Source organism: Puma concolor, chromosome D4 (genome assembly GCF_028749965.1).
Source record: "Puma concolor isolate L17-30 chromosome D4, mPumCon1.1.hap2, whole genome shotgun sequence".
NCBI classification, from domain to species: Eukaryota; Metazoa; Chordata; class Mammalia; order Carnivora; family Felidae; genus Puma; species Puma concolor.
In genome coordinates this window covers 71,755,808-71,779,464 of record NC_141679.1, presented here as the reverse complement: position 1 = coordinate 71,779,464, position 23,657 = coordinate 71,755,808, and the positions used below count along the sequence as shown (strand labels likewise).

The 23,657-nt window shown below is 40.2% G+C and overlaps 1 protein-coding gene across 2 annotated transcripts in view; it reads left to right on the top strand.

The window, feature by feature from the left end:
- SVEP1 (sushi, von Willebrand factor type A, EGF and pentraxin domain containing 1) overlaps positions 1-23,657 on the top strand; it is a 205,435-nt gene that overhangs the window by 136,996 nt on the left and 44,782 nt on the right. For both annotated transcript variants that reach the window (XM_086683694.1, XM_086683693.1), the window contains exon 37: positions 16,748-17,420. In XM_086683694.1, the coding sequence (XP_086539820.1) occupies positions 16,748-17,420 (673 nt within the window). The remainder of the gene's footprint in view (positions 1-16,747; positions 17,421-23,657) is intronic.

Genomic DNA, 23,657 nt, shown 5'->3' with positions numbered 1-23,657 from the left:
AGGCAACAAGCAAGTGAAGGAGAATCCCGGCTCCTCTGACGTGCATTTCATTGCTTGCTTCCCCCCCTTGCTTCTTCAAGAAATATTTTCACCATTAATAGTGCTTTCACGCTCCAGATTTACAGCAGGTGTTTTTCACACAGTTGGAAGCAGCAACAGCAGAAGAGTTGCTGCTTTCTGGATTTGCATCTCAGCTCTGTCATTCACTGTGTGGCTTTGGGGAAAAGCTCTGGGCTTCAATTGTCCTACATAAAAATAATCTCATTAAAGGCTCACACTTCTTATGGATACTGTGAGGAATAAAATGGTATCATGCCTAGCGTAATCAGAAAAAACAAAAAACAAAAAAGGGTCACCTGGATGGTTCAGCTGGTTAGGCATCCGACTTGGGCTCAGGTCATGATCTGTCTGTGGGTTCAAGCCCCATGTCAGGCTCTGTGCTGACAGCTCAGAACCTGGAGCCTGCTTCAGATTCTGTGTCTCCCTCTCTCTGCCCTTCCCCTGCTCACACTCTGTCTGTCTCAAAATAAAAAATAAACATTAAAAAAAATTCAATTAAAAGACAAAAAGAAAAAAAACTTAAGTCAACAAACCTTGCCATTATTATGACTGGAGCACAAATGACAGTGAAGTTTCTATTCTACCATAGAAGCTGAAGTTCATTTCACCTGGGTTGAAGACAGTCCCGGGAATACAGGACTGCCAGCAGGTGGCGACAATATTTTTTTTTGCAAAAAGCTCCTGAGAGTCAAACTCTTGAATAGCCGATAGAGATCCCAAACCTGGACACCTTCTTAAGTAAAAAATATATTTTAAAAAATTACCCAAAAATAGGGATGCCTGAGTGGCTCACTCAGTTAAGCGCCGGACTTTAGCTCAGGTCATGATCTCACAGTTCGTGGGTTCGAGCCCTACATTGGGCTCTGTGCTGACAGCTCAGAGCCTGGAGACTGCTTTGAATTCTGCCTCTCTTTCTCTCTCTCTCTGTCTCTCTTTCTCTCTGCCCCTCCTCCATTCACGCTCTGTCTCTGTCTCTCTAAAAAATAATAAATAAACATCAAAAAAAATTTAATTACCCAAAGGTAAATGGTAGTAGTTACTGTATTTCTTCCCAGAATTTTGTCTACAAATATTTTTCAATATTAAAGATCACTCTATAGATGCAAATTAACATTTTTCTTCTTTTCTTTACGAATAATTCACCTAAAGTATGTCACAAGAGTTCTGAGTCTGCCTAATGTTAAGTCTATATATTATACAAAAGGATTTTATTAAAGGTGCTATAGGCAGTAATAAAATTTACAACAAATCCATACATTCATAGAGGGTTTACATTCCTCAGACGACTTTCACATGAATTATCTCATGTGCCCCCTTCTAAACAATGAAAGTTTGGCAGAATAAATAGTATTCCAGCTTTATAGTTAAAACATGAAGGTATTGGGCCACATTATCTTACCTATTCTTCCTGGTTTAGGCAAGTGGACACTCTGTGGGAGATTTCATCCCATTGAAAAGATGGAAACCGAATCTACCCACCTAAATCGCATAGCTGTTAGAAGGCCTGAGAACAGTTTTAAGAAAGTGCTTTAAACATGCATGAAGTGCTATGTGTAAAAATGGCTGTTTTATTTTCTCTGTCACCATTATTGCTGTATACAGTGATAACATTTTAATAATTTAGGGGGCAACTATCTTAAATAGTTAATCAAATTAATAGAAAGTACCTGCAGTCACAAATCACTGCCCATCTACATTTTGTTCTAAACGAAAAACATCAAAAACTATTAAGAGATAGTTTTCTTTTTTTTTCTGAAAGCCAAAGTTTGGCGAGAGGAAGAACATTGATGCCCTTTTGCATACCCTCACTCCTCTTTGGGATGCTACAGGGAGGGCCAGATAGAAAGAAAGCCTTTGTACTCCTCTTTTGTCTGGCCAAATGGCCAATGAGACATTTGAAATATACAGAAAACCACAAAAAGTCATTAATCTCTATTTAAAGTTACTGGGCATCCATTCTTGAGAGACAAGTGCATATTAATTTTTTTGCCATAGTTACAATAGCTTTCTTTTCATGAAAGAAATACAGTATGAAGTAAAAATAATACAGTAAAGTATCTCAAATGTAACGAGAAGCCGTCCTCGTCACTTTCCCATTCTCCCCGAAGTAACAAATGTTCATTTTCCCCTTATTCCATATGTATGTCTCCATAAACAATGTTCTATTGATTTATGTCTTTCAATTTCTGAATATGACTCTTAGTACTCTTAAGTGTCTTTTTGAAGCTTGAGTTTTGCTTACCACGTGTTTTACACTCTCCTCTATTGATACGTGGAAATTAACAGAATTCATCTTGACTACTATAAGGTATTCCCTTGGAAGAATGAACTATCTGTAAGTTACCCGTTTCTCTAGTGGTAGAAGGTTGATTTGTTTCCACTTTATTTGCTGATGTAACCATTCTGAAGTAAATATCCGATGCACATGTTTCTTGGTACATATGAGTGAGACTGTTTCTGGCTCAGACACCAAGAATTAGTGTTGTGTCATGAAATATGCATATTTTAAACCTTAGGAGATATTATTTGATATCTATCAGTTGTTTACTTTATATTTGTGTGTGTGTGTGTGTGTGTGTGTGTGTTTGTCAAATTTAAGGAATCATCCCCACCCTGAGGTCATACTGAATATCTTTGCCTTTCTTCTGAACAACTCAAAGATCTTGGAAAGCATGAATAACCTGTCTCCCCTCTCATCTTAAACGTCTTATCACTATATTTTATTTCCCTTTTTTTACAACTTTCCAAATTAGTAATTTTTTAATATAGTCAGTGCTTATTTAGGTTTACTCACATTTGTTAATCTCTTCATCACCATTGCTCTTTGCATCCCATTCCTTAATTCTGGGTTTAATATTTCTACTTCCTAAAGTATATCCTTTATGTTTTTTTTTTTCACCAAACATATGTTCTACAATCTTTGTCTAAAAATAATAGTACTTTACCTTTGCTCTTGAATTACAGTTTAGCTGGATATACGAGTCTACACTAATAGTTTTCTTACATACACATTTTTGAAAATATTATTCCATTGCCTTATGACTGCTAATGTTGCTATTGAGGATTCCATCATCAGTCTGCTTGGGGTTCTTAACCAGGGGCAGTGTTGCCCACCAGGAACATTTGGCAACGTCTGGAGACTTTTTTGGTTGTCACAGTTGAGGGGAAGGTGCTCCTAGCTCTCATGGATAGAGTCTAGGGATGCTGCTAACCAGCCTGTAACGCATAGACCAGCAGCCCACAACCCAGAAGTGTCCAGCCCAAAATGTCAGTAGTGCGGAGATCAAGAAATTCTGAATGAATTGTTGTTCCACTATAAGTAATATCTTTCCCCTTCGGCTTTTTTATTTTTAATATGTCTTTGTTGTTTTAGTATTTCCTGATGATATGACTAAAAATGTGTTATATTGTCATTCATCTTGTTCAGGACTCATTGTACTTCTTACCTCTGAAAATTCACATCTTTCACCAATTTCGGAATATTCTCAGCTATTTTAACTCCAAATATTCCCTCCTCTTCACTTTCACTTTTCTCTGTTTCTTTAAGCCTTATGTATTGGACCTTTTCTTTCTCTCCCCGTGTTTATTAGTCTGTCACATTTTCCATCTGTTTATAAACTTGGGCTGCAATTTGGGTAATTTTCTCACATATATCATCTAGTTTACAGTTTCTGCTATCTGTAATCTGCTTTTAAATGAGTCCATCCATTTTTTTAAAAATGTACTTTATATATTTTTGCTTCTAGAATTTATATTTGTTTATTTTTCAAGTATTTCTTCTTGAATATCTTTTAAATATCTTTTCTTTTTAAATATCTTTTCCTTTTTTGATAGGATTTTGTCTTTTTGTCCTGAATTATTTCAACATACTTATTTCATATAATTTTTTAATGTTAGAACTTTTTTTACTGTCTCAATTTGTTGGTACTCTAATCTCGCTGTTTGTTCTGCCTGCTGACTGATTCATGATGAAAAACATGATCATGTATGTTTTGTAATTTCATATTGAGTCCTTAGAGTAAGCAAAACTTGTTTTATCCATGACAATCCCTTATGGTTTAAGTATGTGGATTATTTTTTCTATCAGGAACCCAGGGGATATCACCAGATAAGAACCCAGTTTTACCTTAATTTACAAATTTGAAGGCTTTCCATATAAAGTAAATAGTATAAATTCTAACATCAAATCCACGTGAGATGAGACCCAGGGACTACTACCTTAGCAGGGACTTTTTATTTACCCACCCAGGGCCCCAACAAATACAGAGATCTCACTTTTCCCCTCACTGGGCCTCTAGGTGGAATTTTTCTAGTGAATGTCCTTTCAATGAATGTCCTTGTAGGACAAAGATCCATGTCCGATACTTGGCTGCTCCCCTGTTTCAATTCCAAAGTTATATTTCCTACCACCTCTTCTTCCCTTCCCTGTCCAATCCATGGCAATTGCAGCATCCAGTCACAGGCTTACTTCTCTGTTAGTTCCCTCCTTATTTCTGGCGTGTGCATAATAACTTTTGTTATATTCCGTCAAATATGGTAGAGGGAAGGTTTCAGACCGTGGCATGGCCAGAGGTAGAAGTTCTGTCTGTGCGCTCCTTTTCTGTTTCTTCCCCCAAGGAATTGATTGATAGGCCAGCATGCACGGTGTCTTCCAGGATGGCATCACTGTGTGCAAGTGATGGCTTTTGTGCGATGGGCCTGTTTGGCGGTCTCTTTCTGCTTCCCAAGATACTGTTGGCTTGATATGAGGATGAGAGCCTCTTTCTTTCTCCAGCTGCCTCAACTCCCACTGCCCTGCACACTGTGAGCCACCCAGGCCTGCTTAGTGAGTCCACATACACACATTCTTGCTTCAAGTCTCAGCGTTGTTTCTTCTCATATTGGTGTTGTCCTTTGTACAGACCTTTCCTTGAAATAAGGGGGAGTGAACCGCTCTCAACTCTAGATGGAAGAGCCGATACTTTAGGAGACAGGAGTGGTAAGATGAATGTCAGGGAAAGAAAGAAGCAGGAAGTGGATTTCTGCCTCCTGCCCTAAAATTGGTCTTTAAAATTCACCTTTTATCAAAATACTGGGCTGGAAGTGTTCAGCTGTCTGCCCAAATTAAAAAAATGGTAACTTGTCTCTCATTTTCCTTTTCATCCTTATGTGTCTGTTCTTTTGATAAGAAGCTAAGAGGGAAAGAAGAGTCACTGATATCCTAAAATCCTAATAGAATGTTTCCCTTTGGTTCGTCTTTAATTATAAAGATTTTTAAATTCAATTACTGAATATACTAAGATAAAAATTTTGATCATTTTTAATTGGAAACAGAATTAACTGCTGATGGAAATTTATACTTTCCACCGTTCTTATTAAATTGCGGCTCTTTACATATCTAGTATGCTGCTATTTTAAGGCTCTTTTAAGGTTCTTCTTTTAAAAAGAGAAGAGCTAATAATCCACTGGGGAGCTCTCTCATAAAGCTTCACACATGCTCCCTTAGTAGGCTTCCACTCAGTGTGTGAATCAAGTCACTGAAAATTGCATCTGAAGACTACTCTGCCCATTTTCAAAGAATTTTTCAACATTATTCCAGAAAGATGCTAATGAATTACAGCAAATGCATCCTGGAGTATTCCCTTCTATGACATCACTGTAATACCAGTGGGTCATTTTTCCTTGGAATTACAGAGTAAAACAATTTGTTATATAATACATAGGCCCTGATTTTTAAATGAGGGTCTGCAATAGTGTCCCCAATGTCTCTTGAATGAGAATACAATATGTCACAGAATATTAAATATTCCAGCACTTTAGATTTGTGCCAATTCCAATTTTCCTGCTTTGCTGGCCAACATTTATAGGGTGTGTGTCATCATCTGTACAAAACTGTTTGTTTTTTAAATGATTCTTTTAAACAAATGAGCAGGTGAAATATGTTCCCCAGAAATCATAACACACCTTCAGACTCCAAACATAAGGAAGTAATGCAGCAGTTGGATCAGAGACCAATTATAATTCAATCTAGACAATAGTTAACTCCTCTTTTTTTTTGTCATTTGGAAAATATATCCTTCTTTAGCATCTTGAAAGACTACCTGACATATTTTGAAGATCGTTTTTTTTGTTTTTATTTTGTTTTCAAAGAGAGGGTGCATGTGAGCAGTGGAGGGGCAGAAGGAGAGGGAGAGAGAATCTCAAGCAAGCTTCATGCTGTCAGCGCACAGCCCCATGCAGGGCTCAGTCTCACGACTGTGAGATCGTGACTTCAGCTCAAATCAAGAGTCAGACACTTAACGGACTGAGCCACCCAGGTGCCCCGGAAGAGTTTTTTTTTTTTTTTTTTTTTTTAATAAACCTCAACCCCCATCTTTATTGAATATATTATCTGTTCTCAAGTACTAGCTTTGGTTTCACTTCTTGAAACTACTCAGCATAAATTTTTCTGCACCTTCGAGTATTCATAGCTTGGTCCTGAGCTTCTCCCACAAAGGGATCATTAGAGCTAATGGGGAGTATTCAGGAAAAGATCCCAGCCCTTCACACATCTCCTGACTGAGAAAGGATCCCTTACTCTGGTGCCGAGAGACAGACATTTCAGCCAACTCAGCCTCCAGTCTGCTCTTGTTCCTCTTAAATGGTTGTGATTACAAGCCTGTTCCTCTCAGAGTCACTCTCTGAGCTTATTTTGTAGATCTGCAGTCCATTTTCAATCTTGGTACCCAAAGCCATAATGCACACTGACACGTGCAAATTAGAACATAACAGAGATAAAAATGCCAAATCGAGAGGCTGACACAGACATACAAAGATAAAAATGTATTTCATTTCTCTTCTCTTTCTAAATAAATGAGTTTCTAGAAATCAGTCATCCCTTAAGGATGTCACCATTGACTCATTCAACTTACATTCAGTGAAACACTAAAGACTCGTATTGGCCGTCATCAAGCCGGGTTTGCCATTTGTGCAGGTTTACTTTACTGTGTATGTGCAGGACCTTTGCCTCTTATCTTTGTTAAGTCTTATACTTGTAATTAGAAACATTATTAGAACTGGACTATAAAAATCCTTATCCCCCACCCTACTGTTATGTGTTTCTTGTAAACTGATGCACCATAGGGATTGAGGACAGAGTTTTATGCATTCACAAGATATGAAACTCCCAACTTGCTTATTTCTATGAATCAGTGCTCTTTGGGTCATCCAGGTAATACACCACCTCAGTATCTTTCTGCTCTAGCAATATTTTGTCTGCCAAAACCTGAGTATCCTTGGAAAAGACACTGTCAAAAATCATATCCTGTTCACTTGCGCCTGCCACAACACACAAGATCCTAGTGATCCCCACTTCCTTCTTCCGGTGTTCATATGCCATTCCTAACTATTTGTAAGTTTCCAGAATGCCCCACCCATATCATACTACTAGCCCTTTGTTCATGTTACTTTTCAGCCTTGAGTGACTCCTTTTCTGCTCGTCTCCTCTGATGATTCCTCTCAAAAGCCATTTCAACAGGGAAGGCTTCCCTCCTCTTTCCATTCTTCAGGTAGAATCCATCGTTTCTCCTTTAAGCAACTTCTCTAGGTGTGAAGGGGCCTACAGTACGCCAGGCAGTGGAGGGGGTAAGGAATACAGGATGGACACAGATGCATAAAACAAGCAAATGCATTAGCTTTGCATTGTGTACTAAGGAAGTGACTCTAACGCATAGCATGGTCCTTAAGAATTCTTTAATGAAGGACTAAATGCTGATTGAGAGTAATAAAGAAAAGCTAAGACCTTAGGTCAGAGAAAGAGATATTGTAGGTTCCAGGAAATTATGGGTAGTGTTGAAAATGCATTGTTTACATTCATTTATTCATAATATATGTATTTGGTGGTAATCTTCCACTACTTTACCGAAGAGCTTTGCTGTGATTTTTCGTTAGGGAGGAGTCGTTGGTGGAGATTTTCCTGAAGATCAGGGGTCAGAGGCCTAACAAAGTGCTGCCAAACTGCTACACACAATTTTTTGTATCCTTAAGAGGCTTCAAAGAATAAGGAAGGTTCTGGAGGCAGATGCTTCTGCCTCAGAGTAGCTGGTCCCATGAAATAGAGGAAGCATTTTATAGATGGCCCGGTGGATCCTAATAAATCAGGGATGTCTCAGGTGACGTCTGTGAACTTCCGCCAATGAACTGATGCTAGGAGCATCAAGGGACCCATGGAAATAATGATGCGTGGTTCAAAGTGCACAAAGGATGTAAATTGTGCTATAAAAATACAAAACTTCAGGAGCCTCTACAAATGGAATTTCTACTCAGAGCACATTCAACATAGAAACAGTGAAATCTGGGCACTCAAACCTGGGATAATGGATTTTTTAAAAACATTATGCCTTTACATATTGTCTTTGGATACTTTCCTGTATCCTTCTAGACAGAAGCCATCTGAAAACTTAGTAAGTTTGATTTCTAATAGAAAGAGCAGAGCTTATCGATTGCCATGAACTGTAGCAGACCCTGCGCTTAGTTGTTAGGGATGTCTGTGTTTCCAGACCACTTCTGTCCACAGCATGATATATGGCCGTAAGCAAGGTGGACGCTCACATCTCTGCTGATGCTGTGCCTTTTTCTCCTTGATCCTTGTTTCCTACAGATTTCATGAATCTTGACAGCGAGGGCGAAGGGATTCAAAGCTCTCTATCATGGCAGATCCCTCATAAAACTAAAAGGGACCTCAGGGGAAATGTTTGCTAACTAATGACTTGAGAATCTCTGCCGAAGGGTGGGTCAAATAACTTGTACTAGTGACACTGCAATGCAGTTTCCACGGGACACCTGCAAATTGTGATCTGCCTCATTTTAAAAAGAAACAGGAAGGGAAACAGAACAATGTCATGGAAAAGGTATAAGTGTTAGAATCTAGTAAATCAAAGGCAGATTTTTAACTCTGCTGCTTGCGGCTGTGTGACTCCAGGCAGGTCTTTCAACCTGCGGAACCACCATTAACTCATCTGTAAAATGAAGAAATTTGTATGTCTAAAAAGGATTATGTTAATTGCCAAATTATTTTAGTCCTTTTATCCTTCATTAGTAGCAAAATGACGGACTGATCAGGTGTTAGACGTTCCTTTATATTTTTTATTTATTTATTTTTGAGGCGGGGGGGTACAGAAGGAGAGGGAGAAAGAGAATCCCAAGCAGGCTCTACACTGTCAGTGCAGAGCCTGACGTGGGGCTTGATCCCAGAAACTGTGAACTCATGACCTGAGCTGAAATCAGGAGTCGGAAACTCAACTGACTGAGCCACCCAGGTGCCCCAGACATTCCTTTAAAACTCTGTATCTTTCTCTTCAAAAAGAAAGAATCAAGATCAGGACGACTCCAGGGGCGCCTGTGTGGCTCAGTGGGTTAAGGGTCTGACTTGAGCTCGGGTCATGATCTCACGGGCTCTGTGCTGACGGCTCGGAGCCTGGAGCCTGCTTTAGATTCTGTGTCTCCCTCTCTCTCTGCCCCCTCCCCCACTCATGCTCTCTCTCTCTCTCTCTCTGTCTCTCAAAAATGAATAAACATTAAGAAAATTTTTTTAAAAATAAGGATGACTCCATTATAATTATTCTAATGCTGTATATCATGATACTTTGTTCCACTTTGTTGAGAGAGCCCTTGAGAATAATTTAAGGTTTTGCAAGTCATTAATCTGTCATCATCTATGGGAAAATATGTTAAAGGCAGAAAGAAAGACTGAGACTTATTAAGCAAAGTTGATTCATACTGGTTGAATAGCAGAGCCGTATGTGGAACACAGCGCCAAACGCTAACGCTTGGTTGAGGGTTTAGGAAACACTGCGGACTGAAATTATAATTGCTGCTTTAAATATCATTGAATATGAGTAAAGGCATGAATTATGTGTGGGCCACATATGGTTCATTAGAGTTTTTGTTTCAAAGACTAGTGATAAAATCAACCAACTAAAACCATCTGTAGACAGATGATGTTCTAAATTTAAACTGACTCATTCTTATTTTTAAAGAAATGTGCAACATTTTTTAGAGTTTTTTAAATAGCCAAAATTGTAAGTCCACTTCCCTTACTTAAACAAGCATTAATATTAATATGAAGATATATTTCTATATCTTAAAGGAGCATCATTTGATCAGTAAGCTCAATATTCAAGCAGTAAATATTATTTTTTGTCTTTCCAAGTTTTTATTTAAATTCCAGTTAGTTAACATACATAATGTGTAAGTTTAGTTTCAGGTATAGAATTTAGTGATTTGACATTTAATGTACAACACCCAGTACTTATCACAACAAGTGCCCTCCTTAATCCCCATCACCTATTTCATCCACCCCCCTGCTCACCTACCCTCTGGTAACCAGCAGTTTGTTCTCTATAGTTAAAAGTCTTGTCTCTTGGTTTTCCTCTTTTTTTCTCCCCATGTTCATTTGTTTAGTTTCTTAAATTCCATGTATGAGTGAAATCATATGGTATTTGTTTTCCTCTGACTTACTTCACTTAACAGAATACACTCTAGTTCCATCCATGTCATTGCAAATGGCAAGATTTTATTTTTAAGGCTGAGTAATATTCCACCACGCACGCGCACACACACACACACACACACACACACACACACACAGACACACATACACACACACCACATCATTTTATACATTGTATCCATTCATCAGTCAATGAACATTTGGGCTTTTTCCATAATGTGCCTATTGTTGATAATGCTGCTATAAATATCAGGGTGCATGTATCCCTTCGAATTAGTATTTTTGTATCCTTTAGGTAAATACCCAGTAGTGTGATTGCTCGATCATACAGTAGTTCTATTTTTAACTTTTTTTAAAGTTTATTTCTTTATTTTGAGAGAGAGAGAGAGCATGAGCAGGGTAGGGGCACAGAGAGGGAGAGAGAGAATCCCAAGCAGGCTCTGCACTGTCAGTGCAAAGCCCAATGCAGGGCTCAAACTCACAGACTGTGAGATCATGACCTGAGCTAAAATCACGAGTCAGACACTTAACGAACTGAGCCACCCAGGTGCCCCTATTTTTAACTTTTTTAGGAACCTCCATACCCTATCCCACAGTGACTTATACCAGTTTTCATTGCCACCAACACTGTAAGAGGGTTCCTCTTTCTCTGCATCCTTGCCAACACCTGTTATTTCCTGTATTGTTAGTTTTAGCCATTCTCACAGGTGTCAGGTGATATATCATTGTGGTTTTGATTTGTATTCCCCTGATTTGTAATTCCTGATTTTTGAGTATCTTTTCATGTGTCTGTTGGCCATCTGTATGTCTTCTTTGGAGAAATGTCTGTTCATGTCTTCTGCTCATTTTTAATTTGCTTTTGGGTGTTGAGTTATATAAGTTCTTTATATATTTTGGATACTAACCCTATATTGGGTATGTCATTTGCAAATATCGTCTCTCATTCCGTAGGTTGCATTTTGGTTTTGTTGACTGTTTCCTTCACTATGCAGAAGCTTTTATTTTGATGTAGTCCCAATAATTTATTTTTGCTTTTGTTTCTCTTGCCTGAGAGGACCTGTATAGAAAGGTGTGACTACAGCTGATGTCAAAGAGACTACTGCTTATGTTTTCTTCTGGAAATTTTATGGTTCAGGTCACACACTTAGGTATTTAGTCCATTTTGAATGTATTTTTGTGTATGGTGCAAGAAAGTGGTCCAGTTTCATTCTTTTGCATATTGCCATCCAGTTTTCCCAAAGTCATCTGTGGAAGAGATTTTTTTTTCCATTGGACATTCTTTCCTACTTTGTCGAAGATTAATTGGCTATATAATTGTGGGTTTGTTTCTAGATTTTTTTGTTCTGTTCCATTGATCTATGTGTCTGTTTTTGAGCCAGTGCCATACTGTTTTGATTACTACAGCTTTGTAATGTAACTTGAGGCCTGGAATTGTGATGCCTTCAGCTTTGCTTTGCTTTTTCAAGATTGCTTTGGCTATTCAGGGTCTTTTGTGGTTCCATACACATTTTAAGATTATTGGTTCTAGGTCTGTGAAGAATGCTGGTGGTATTTTGATAGAGGTTGCATTAAATGTGCAGATTGCTTAGAGTAATATAGACATTTTAACAATATTTATTCTTCCAGTCCATGAACATGGAATGTTTTTCCATTTCTTTGTGTTCTCTTCAATTTCTTTCGTTAGTGTTCTATAGTTTTCAGAGTACAGATATTTTACCTCTTTGGTTAGGATTATTCCTAGGTATCTTGTGGGTTTTGGTATGTTTGTAAATAGGATTAATTCCTTGATTTCTCTTTCTGCTGCTTCATTATTGATGTATAGAAATGCAACAGATTTCTGTACATTGATTTTGTATCCTGCAACTTTAATGAATTCATGTATCAGTTCTAGCAATTTTTTGGTGGAGTTTTTGGGTTTTCTATATAGAATATCATGTCATTTGCAAACCGTGACAGTTTGACTTACGCCTTGCCAATTTGGTTGCCTTTTATTTCTTTGTATTGTCTGATTGCTGTGACTAGAACGTCCTGTAATATGTTAAATATCAGTGGTGAGAGTGGACATCCCTGCCTTGTTCCTGACTGTAGAGGAAAAGCTCTCAGTTTTTCCCCATTGAGGATGATATTAGCTGTAAGTTTTTCATATGTGGCCTTTATTATGTTGAGGTATGCTCCCTCTAACCTTACTTTGTTGAAGGTTTTTGTCATGAATGAACATTGTACTTTATCAAATGCTTTTTCTACATCTATTGAAAGGATCATATGGTTCTTATCCTTTCTTTTGTTAATGTGCTGTATCTTGTTGATTGGTTTGCAAATACTGAATCACCCTTGCCACCCAGGAATAAATCCCAAGTGATCCTGGAGAATGATTCTTTCAATGTATTGTTGGATTCAATGTGGTAGTTTTTTATTGAGAATTTTTACATCCATGTTCATCAGGGATGTTGTTGTGTAGTTCTCTTTCTTAGTGGAGTTTTTCTTAGTGGAGTTTTTATTGGTGTCAGGGTAATGCTGTCCTCATAGCATGAATGTGGAAGTTTTCCCTCTTCTATATTTCAGAATGGTTTGAGAATAGATATTAACTCTTGATAGAATGCATCTGTGAAGCCATCTGGTCCTGGACTTTTGTTCACTGGGAGATTTTTGACTCCTGATTTAGCTTCTTTACTGGTGATTAGTCTGTTCAAGTTTTCTATTTCTTCCTGTTTCAGTTTTGGTAGTTTATAAGTTTGTAGGATTTGTAGGATTGTAGTTTATCCATTTCTCCCAGGTTGTCAGATTTGTTGGCATATCGTTTTTCATAACATTCTCTTATAATTGTATTTATGTGGTGTTGGTTGTTATTTCTCCTCTCTCGTTTGTGAGTTTATTTGAGTCCTTTCTCTCTTTTCTTTTTGATAAGTCTGGCTAGAGGCTTACCAATTTTGTTGATTTTTTTTTTTTTTTCACAGAATCAGCTCCTGGTTTCATTGATCTGTTCTATTGTTTTTTTAGTTTCTATATCATTTATCTCTGCTCTCATCTTTATTATTTCCTTTCTTCTACTGGTTTTAGGTTTTGTTTGTTGTTCTTTTTCTAATCCTTTTGGTGTACGTTTGGGTTGTTTATGCGAGATTTTTCTTGCTTTCTTGGGGTAGTCCTGTATTACTATAAACTTCCCTCTTAGTACCACTTTTGATGCATCCAAAGATTTTGAACTGATGTTTTTTCATTTTCTTTGGTTTTCCTATATTTTTTTATTTCTTCTTTTATTTCCTGGTTCACCAATTCATTATTTAGTAGCATGTTATTTAACCTCTATGTATTTGTGGTCTTTCCAGATCTTTTTCTTGTGGTGGATTTCTATTTTTATGGTGTTGTGGTCAGAGAAGATGCATGACATGGCTTCAGTCTTTTTGAATTTATTGAGGCTTGTTTTGTGGCCTATATGTGACCTGTTCTGGAGAACGTTCCATGTGCACTCAAAAAGAATGTGTATTCTGTTGTTTTAGGATGGAATGTTCTGAATATATGTTAAATCCATCTGTTCCCGTGTGTCATTCGAAGCCATTATTTCCTTGTTGATTTTCTGTTTAGATCTGCCCATTGATGTAGGTGGAGTGTTAAAGTCCTCTACTATTATTGTATTACTGTCAATTAGTTCCTTTATGTTTGTCATTAACTGTTTTATGTATTTGGGTGCTTTCATGTTGGAGGCATAAATATTTACAATTGTTAGATCTTCTTGTTGGATAGTCCTCTTTATTATGATAAAGTGCCCTTCTTCATCTATTGTTACAGGTTTTGGTTTAAAATCTAGTTTTTCCAATACAAGTGTTGCCACTTCGGCTTTCTTTTGATGCCTGTTTGCGTGATAAACAATAAATGTTTCTCCATCCCCTCACTTTCAATCTGCAGGTGTCTTTACATCTAAAATGAGTCTCTTGTATGCTGCATATAGATGGGTCTTGTTTTTTAATCCATTCTTACACTCTATGTCTCTTGATTGGAACATTTAATCCATTTGCATTCAGAATAATTATTAGAATGTATTTAATGCCATGTTATTATTTGTTGTTGTTTCTGGAGATTTTCTCTGTTCCTTTCTTGTCCTTGTCACTTTTGGTCTTTCCTTTCCACTCAAAGAGTTCTCTTCAATATTTCTTGCAGGGCTGGTTTAGTGGTCATGAACCCCTTTAGTTTCTGTTTGTCTGGGAAACACTTCATCTCTCCTTCTGTTCTGAATGATACCCTTGCTAGATAGAGTACTGTTGGCTGCAGGTTTTCCCCATTCAGCACATCGATTATATCATGCCACTCTTTTCTGGCTTGCCAAGTTTCTGTTGAGAATCTCCAGCTAGCCTTAGGGTTCTTCCCTTGTAAGTTAGGGGCATCTTTTGTCTTGCTGCTTTTAGGACTTTTTCTTTTTCCAAATTTAATTACATGCATTGGTGTTGACCTGCCTTTTGTTGATTTTGGTGGGAGTTCTCTGTGCCTCCTAGATCGATCTGGCTATCTGCTTCCTTCCCCAGATTAGGGAAGTGTTCAGCTATTATTTCCTGAAATAAATTTTCCGTCCCCTTTTCTCTCTTCTTCTTCTTCTGGGACTCTTATGAATGTTATTACATTTGATGGATTCACTGAGTTCCCTGAGTCTATTCTCATGTTCCATAATTCTTTCCCTCTTTTGTTCAGCTTCCTTATTTTCCATTATTTTATCTTCTAGATCACTTATTTGTACCTCCGCTTCTTCCAGCCTTGTGTTCACTACATCCCGTCTATTTCCGATCTCAGTTACTGCATTTTTCATTTCTGACTGCTTATTTTTTAGTTCCTTAATCTCTGTGGAGGGCCTCCCTAAAGTCTTCCATTCTTTTCTCAATCCCAGCAAGTATCCTTATGATTGTCGCTTTAAATTCTCCATCAGGCACATTGCTTATATCTGTTTCAATAAGATCTCTCTGGCCATGACCTTATTATGTTGTTTCCTTTGGGATGAATTCCTCTGTCTTGGCATTTTGTCTGGCTCTGTCTTCTTCTCTGTGTTGGAAAAACCTGTTACGCTTCCTGCTTCTGAGAGGAACGGCTTTGTGAAGAAGAGGTCATATGGTGTCCAGGGCCTGGGGCTCCCGGGGGTGTCCAATGTGTGCTGAATACACTCTGGTGCTATGTTTTAGCTGCTCTGTCCTTTAGGCCAGTCATCTGCTGAGGCTCTCCTTGCCTGCTGTGGGCAGTGTTTGGTCCTTGGCCAGAGTATAGTGAGCCTTAAGTAGATGTGCTCTGCTTGTTCAATAAGACCTGATACTACCTCCACTTCTTGTCAGAAGACATGATGTGGGCAGGGGTTTGTGCTGGTCTGAAAGGGCAAGGAGCCCACTGCATCGGTGCTGGGGCAGACTTGCCCGAGCAGGGCGGTAGCAGCAGAGCTCGGGGCTGTGGGACCTGGTGTAAGCAGGTCAGGCAGCCAGCATCGGTGCTGTGCTGTTTACTGCCAGTGGCTCTGCATTCATGCTGTGGGGCAAGGGGGAGAAATGGTGCCTGCCGGCTGTTTTGTCCCTGCAGAGGTAACTCTGTGAATGCCACCTCCCATGGATGCTGTCCAAGAAGAGCAAACAGTCTCCTCGTGTGGCTTAGGTGTTCTTCAGATCGCGCCATCTGCCCCTGGGCCGCTTGCCTGCCTTCTCTCCAGGAGCAGGGCGGCGTCCTCAGATCTCTACACCAGCCACGCCTGCCGACCTTTAAAACTCCAGTCTTCAAGCCCTGCTGGTTGCAAAAACTCACGAAAATCAGCCCCTCTCATTTTCTCAGCCAATCGCTTTGGGGAAGCACTCTCTGTGTGCATTTCCCTGAGGGCTTTCTCTGTCGCCTTTGTCCGCCACCAGGGCTTTCTCCCCTCTGCAGCACCTGTGATCCATTTCTTCCCCAAACCGTCTCTGCACTTTCTTGATGTGGCCTCTTCTCACCCTCTAGTTGTGCAGTTTGTTCTGTCCATCCTCAGGTCGATTTCTTGGTTATTCAGAATGATTTGATAGCTGTCTAGTTGTGTTTGAGGGACGAGATGAGCCTAGGGTCCCCCTACTATGCCTCCATCTTAGCAAATACTATTTTAAAGAATAATAAATGAAAGCAAAATCATTGTTGGAAGGATAAAAAAATAAAAACAGAATATACAAAGATGCAAATACCTTTTCTCAAATATTATGCTTAGTTATTGTTCCCTTCCTCCCAATCTCATAGCTATACCCTCGCTGGTCCTGACACCATTGAATGCCTGGCCAATGGCAAGTGGAATGGAAGTAACCAGCAGTGTTTGGCTGTCTCCTGCGATGAGCCCCCCAACGTGGAACACGCCTCTCCAGAGACTGCCCATCGGTTATTTGGAGACATTGCATTCTACTATTGCTCAGATGGTTACAGCCTGGCAGACAATTCCCAGCTCCTTTGCAATGCCCAGGGCAAGTGGGTTCCCCCAGAAGGTCAGGCCATGCCCCGTTGTATAGCTCATTTCTGTGAAAAACCCCCATCTGTTTCCTATAGCATCTTGGAATCTGTGAGCAAAGCAAAATTTGCAGCAGGGTCAGTTGTGAGCTTTAAATGCACAGAAGGTTTTGTACTGAACACCTCAGCAAAGATTGAATGTTTGAGAGGCGGGCAGTGGAGCCCTTCCCCCATGTCCATCCGGTGCATTCCCGTGCGGTGTGGAGAGCCACCAAGCATCCTGAATGGCTATGCAAGTGGATCAAACTACAGTTTTGGAGCCATTGTGGCTTACAGCTGCAACAGAGGGTTCTACATCAAAGGGGAGAAGAAGAGCACCTGTGAAGCCACAGGACAGTGGAGTAGCCCCACACCCACATGCCACCCTGTGTCTTGCAGTGAACCACCTAAGGTTGAGAATGGCTTTCTGGAGGTAAGAGACTGATGAGTGAGTAGTTCGCGGCTTTTGTCACTGACAGCTGGTCCACTGCAGCTAACCGGGGATTCGGAAGCAGGGCATTGAACAAATTAACTGTTGAAAAGCAGAAGTGGCTAACCCTATAGGTAGTGAGTATTGGCAAGAAGTTGATAGAGGTTAGGAATCCTTTTAATGTAGAGTTTCTACCTTCTGCTGGCGTAGAGACATTTGAAGTGCTTTGTAGCAACACCTTGGTCCTAACTATGAAGTTAGAATAAACCAATTTTAATACAATATTGTTTTGCTTTGTAGAAGAAGTTATTCCAAGATGGATGTATATTTTGTAGAAAACAAGGTCTAATGGAACCTGTAGACATCTGGTATCGTTTCTAATTTTTAAACAGCAGATGGCGTGAACCACCCGTTCACTATAATGCAGCTTCTGCAAGTTTCTTTCAGCGGACCCAATGGTAGATTCACCAGGACAAAGAGCTCTCTCAGATCCACACATATCTTCCTTTCATATTAATATGTGCCTTCTCATGAAGTCCATCAAGAAAATGGTAATAAGAGGCACCTGGGTGGCTCAGTCAGTTGAGCGTCCGACTCTTGGTCTCAGGTCTTGATCTCCTGGTAATTAATTCAAGCCCCGTGTTGAGCTCTGCACTGGGCATGAAGCCGACTTAAACAAAAAAGAAAACAGTAATGAGGATCTATTTCCAAGGGCCATTTTAAAGAGACAATATTCGAGGAGAGGGAAGATGGCGGCGTAGGAGGACGCTGGGCTCCCGCGCGTCCTGCTGATCACTTAGATTCCACCTACACCTGCCTAAATAACCCAGAAAACCGCCAGAGGATTAGCAGAACGGAGTCGCCGGAGCCAAGCGCAGACGAGAGACCCACGGAAGAGGGTAGGAAGGGCGGTGAGGCGGTGCGCGCTCCACGGACTGGCGGGAGGGAGCCGGGGCGGAGGGGCGGCTCGCCGGCCAAGCAGAGCCCCCGAGTCTGGCTTGCAAAAAGCGGAGGGGCCTGACGGACTGTGTTCCCACAGCAAGCGCGACTTAGCGTCTGGGAGGTGATAAGTTAACAGCTCTGCTCAGAAAGCGGGAAGGCTGGAGGACAAGGGGAAGGAGAGCTGCTGAGCCCCCAGACGACAGAGCTCAGTTTGGTGGGGAACAAAGGCGCTGCCAGCGCCATCTCCCCCGCCCATCCCCCAGCCAAAATCCCAAAGAGAACCAGTTCCTGCCAGGGAACTTGCTCGCTCCGCGCAAACACCCAACTCTGCGCTTCTGCGGAGCCAAACCTCTGGCAGCGGATCTGACTCCCTCCTGCTGCCACAGGGCCCCTCCTGAAGTGGATCACCTAAGGAGAAGCAAGCTAAGCCTGCCCCTCCTGCCCCTGTGCACCTTGCCTACCCACCCCAGCTAAGGCGCCAGATCCCCAGCATCACAAGCCTGGCAGTGTGCAAGTAGCCCAGACAGGCCACCCCACCCCACAGTGAATCCCGCCCCTAGGAGAGGGGAAGAGAAGGCACACACCAGTCTGACTGTGGCCCCAGCGGTGGGCTGGGGCAGACATCAGGTCTGACTGCGGCTCCGCCCACCAACTCCAGTTATACACCACAGCACAGGGGAAGTGCCCTGCAGGTCCTCACCACGCCAGGGACTATCCAAAATGACCAAGTGGAAGAATTCCCCTCAAAAGCATCTCCAGGAAATAACAACAGCTAATGAGCTGATCAAAAAGGATTTAAATAATATAACAGAAAGTGAATTTAGAATAATAGTCATAAAATTAATCGCTGGGCTTGAAAACAGTATAGCTGACAGCAGAGAATCTCTTGCTACAGAGATCAAGGGACTAAGGAACAGTCACAAGGAGCTGAAAAACGCTTTAAACGAAATGCATAACAAAATGGAAACCACCACGGCTCGGATTGAAGAGGCAGAGGAGAGAATAGGTGAACTAGAAGATAAAGTTATGGAAAAAGAGGAAGCTGAGAAAAAGAGAGATAAAAAAATCCAGGAGTATGAGGGGAAAATTAGAGAACTAAATGATACACTAAAAAGAAATAATATACGCATAATTGGTATCCCAGAGGAGGAAGAGAGAGGGAAAGGTGCTGAAGGGGTACTTGAAGAAATAATAGCTGAGAACTTCCCTGAACTGGGGAAGGAAAAAGGCATTGAAATCCAAGAGGCACAGAGAACTCCCTTCAGACGTAACTTGAATCGATCTTCTGCACGACATATCATAGTGAAACTGGCAAAATACAAGGATAAAGAGAAAATTCTGAAAGCAGGAAGGGGTAAACGTGCCCTCACATATAAAGGGAGACCTATAAGACTCGTGACTGATCTCTCTTTTGAAACTTGGCAGGCCAGAAAGAATTGGCACGAGATTTTCAGTGTGCTAGACAGAAAAAATATGCAGCCGAGAATCCTTTATCCAGCAAGTCTGTCATTTAGAATAGAAGGAGAGATAAAGGTCTTCCCAAACAAACAAAAACTGAAGGAATTTGTCACCACTAAACCAGCCCTACAAGAGATCCTAAGGGGGACCCTGTGAGACAAAGTACCAGAGACATCACTACAAGCATAAAACATACAGACATCACAATGACTCTAAACCCATATCTTTCTATAATAACACTGAATGTAAATGGATTAAATGTGCCAACCAAAAGACATAGGGTATCAGAATGGATAAAAAAACAAGACCCATCTATTTGCTGTCTACAAGAGACTCACTTTAGACCTGAGGACACCTTTAGATTGAGAGTGAGGGGATGGAGAACTATTTATCATGCTACTGGAAGCCAAAAGAAAGCTGGAGTAGCCATACTTATATCAGACAAACTAGACTTTAAATTAAAGGTTGTAACAAGAGATGAAGAAGGACATTATATAATAGTGACAGGGTCTATCCATCAGGAAGAGCTAACAATTATAAATGTCTATGCGCCGAATACCGGAGCGCCCAAATATATAAAACAATTACTCATAAACATAAGCAACCTTATTGAGAAGAATGTGGTAATTGCAGGGGACTTTAACACCCCACTTACAGAAATGGATAGATCATCTAGACACACGGTCAATAAAGAAACAAGGGCCCTGAATGAGACATTGGATCAGATGGACTTGACAGATATATTTAGAACTCTGCATCCCAAAGCAACAGAATATACTTTCTTCTCGAGTGCACATGGAACATTCTCCAAGATAGATCATATACTGGGTCACAAAACAGCCCTTCATAAGTTTGCAAGAATTGAAATCATACCATGCATACTTTCAGACCACAATGCTATGAAGCTTGAAATCAACCACAGAAAAAAGTCTGGAAAACCTCCAAAAGCATGGAGGTTAAAGAACACCCTACTAACGAATGAGTGGGTCAACCAGGCAATTAGAGAAGAAATTAAAAAATATATGGAAACAAACGAAAATGAAAATACAACAATCCAAACGCTTTGGGACGCAGCGAAGGCAGTCCTGAGAGGAAAATACATTGCAATCCAGGCCTATCTCAAGAAACAAGAAAAATCCCAAATACAAAATCTAACAGCACACCTAAAGGAAATAGAAGCAGAACAGCAAAGGCAGCCTAAACCCAGCAGAAGAAGAGAAATAATAAAGATCAGAGCAGAAATAAACAATATAGAATCTAAAAAAACTGTAGAGCAGATCAACGAAACCAAGAGTTGGTTTTTTGAAAAAATAAACAAAATTGACAAACCTCTAGCCAGGCTTCTCAAAAAGAAAAGGGAGATGACCCAAATAGATAAAAGCATGAATGAAAATGGAATTATTACAACCAATCCCTCAGAGATACAAACAATTATCAGGGAATACTATGAAAAATTATATGCCAACAAATTGGACAACCTGGAAGAAATGGACAAATTCCTGAACACCCACACTCTTCCAAAACTCAATCAGGAGGAAATAGAAAGCTTGAACAGACCCATAACCAGCGAAGAAATTGAATCGGTTATCAAAAATCTCCCAACAAATAAGAGTCCAGGCCCAGATGGCTTCCCAGGGGAGTTCTACCAGACGTTTAAAGCAGAGATAATACCTATCCTTCTCAAGCTATTCTAAGAAATAGAAAGGGAAGGAAAACTTCCAGACTCATTCTATGAAGCCAATATTACTTTGATTCCTAAACCAGACAGAGACCCAGTAAAAAAAGAGAACTACAGGCCAATATCCCTGATGAATATGGATGCAAAAATTCTCAATAAGATACTAGCAAATCGAATTCAACGGCATATAAAAAGAATTATTCACCATGATCAAGTGGGATTCATTCCTGGGATGCAGGGCTGGTTCAACATTCGCAAATCAATCAACGTGATACATCACATTAACAAAAAAAAAGAGAAAAACCATATGATCCTGTCAATCGATGCAGAAAAGGCCTTTGACAAAATCCAGCACCCTTTCTTAATAAAAACCCTTGAGAAAGTCGGGATAGAAGGAACATACTTAAAGATCATAAAAGCAATTTATGAAAAGCCCACAGCTAACATCATCCTCAACGGGGAAAAACTGAGAGCTTTTTCCCTGAGATCAGGAACACGACAGGGATGCCCACTCTCACCGCTGTTGTTTAACATAGTGCTGGAAGTTCTAGCATCAGCAATCAGACAACAAAAGGAAATCAAAGGCATCAAAATTGGCAAAGATGAAGTCAAGCTTTCGCTTTTTGCAGATGACATGATATTATACATGGAAAATCCGATAGACTCCACCAGAAGTCTGCTAGAACTGATACATGAATTCAGCAAAGTTGCAGGATACAAAATCAATGTACAGAAATCAGTTGCATTCTTATACACTAACAATGAAGCAACAGAAAGACAAATAAAGAAACTGATCCCATTCACAATTGCACCAAGAAGCATAAAATACCTAGGAATCAATCTAACCAAAGATGTAAAGGATCTGTATGCTGAAAACTATAGAAAGCTTATGAAGGTAATTGAAGAAGATTTAAAGAAATGGAAAGACATTCCCTGCTCATGGATTGGAAGAATAAATATTGTCAAAATGTCAATACTACCCAAAGCAATCTACACATTCAATGTAATCCCAATCAAAATTGCACAAGCATTCTTCTCGAAACTAGAACAAGCAATCCTAAAATTCATATGGAACCACAAAAGGCCCCGAATAGCCAAAGTAATTTTGAAGAAGAAGACCAAAGCAGGAGGCATCACAATCCCAGACTTTAGCCTCTACTACAAAGCTGTCATCATCAAGACAGCATGGTATTGGCACAAAAACAGACACATAGACCAATGGAATAGAATAGAAACCCCAGAACTAGACCCACAAACGTATGGCCAACTCATCTTTGACAAAGCAGGAAAGAACATCCAATGGAAAAAAGACAGTCTCTTTAACAAATGGTGCTGGGAGAACTGGACAGCAACATGCAGAAGGTTGAAACTAGACCACTTTCTCACACCATTCACAAAAATAAACTCAAAATGGATAAAGGACCTGAATGTGAGACAGGAAACCATCAAAACCTTAGAGGAGAAAGCAGGAAAAGACCTCTCTGACCTCAGCCGTAGCAATCTCTTACTCGACACATCCCCAAAGGCAAGGGAATTAAAAGCAAAAGTGAATTCCTGGGACCTTATGAAGATAAAAAGCTTCTGCACAGCAAAGGAAACAACCAACAAAACTAAAAGGCAACCAACGGAATGGGAAAAGATATTTGCAAATGACATATCGGACAAAGGGCTAGTATCCAAAATCTATAAAGAGCTCACCAAACTCCACACCCGAAAAGCAAATAACCCAGTGAAGAAATGGGCAGAAAACATGAATAGACACTTCTCTAAAGAAGACATCCGGATGGCCAACAGGCACATGAAAAGATGTTCATCGTCGCTCCTCATCAGGGAAATACAAATCAAAACCACACTCAGGTATCACCTCACGCCAGTCAGAGTGGCCAAAATGAACAAATCAGGAGACTATAGATGCTGGAGAGGATGTGGAGAAACGGGAACCCTCTTGCACTGTTGGTGGGAATGCAAATTGGTGCAGCCGCTCTGGAAAGCAGTGTGGAGGTTCCTCAGAAAATTAAAAATAGACCTACCCTATGACCCAGCAATAGCACTGCTAGGAATTTATCCAAGGGACACAGGAGTACTGATGCATAGGGGCACTTGTACCCCAATGTTCATAGCAGCACTCTCAACAATAGCCAAATTATGGAAAGAGCCTAAAT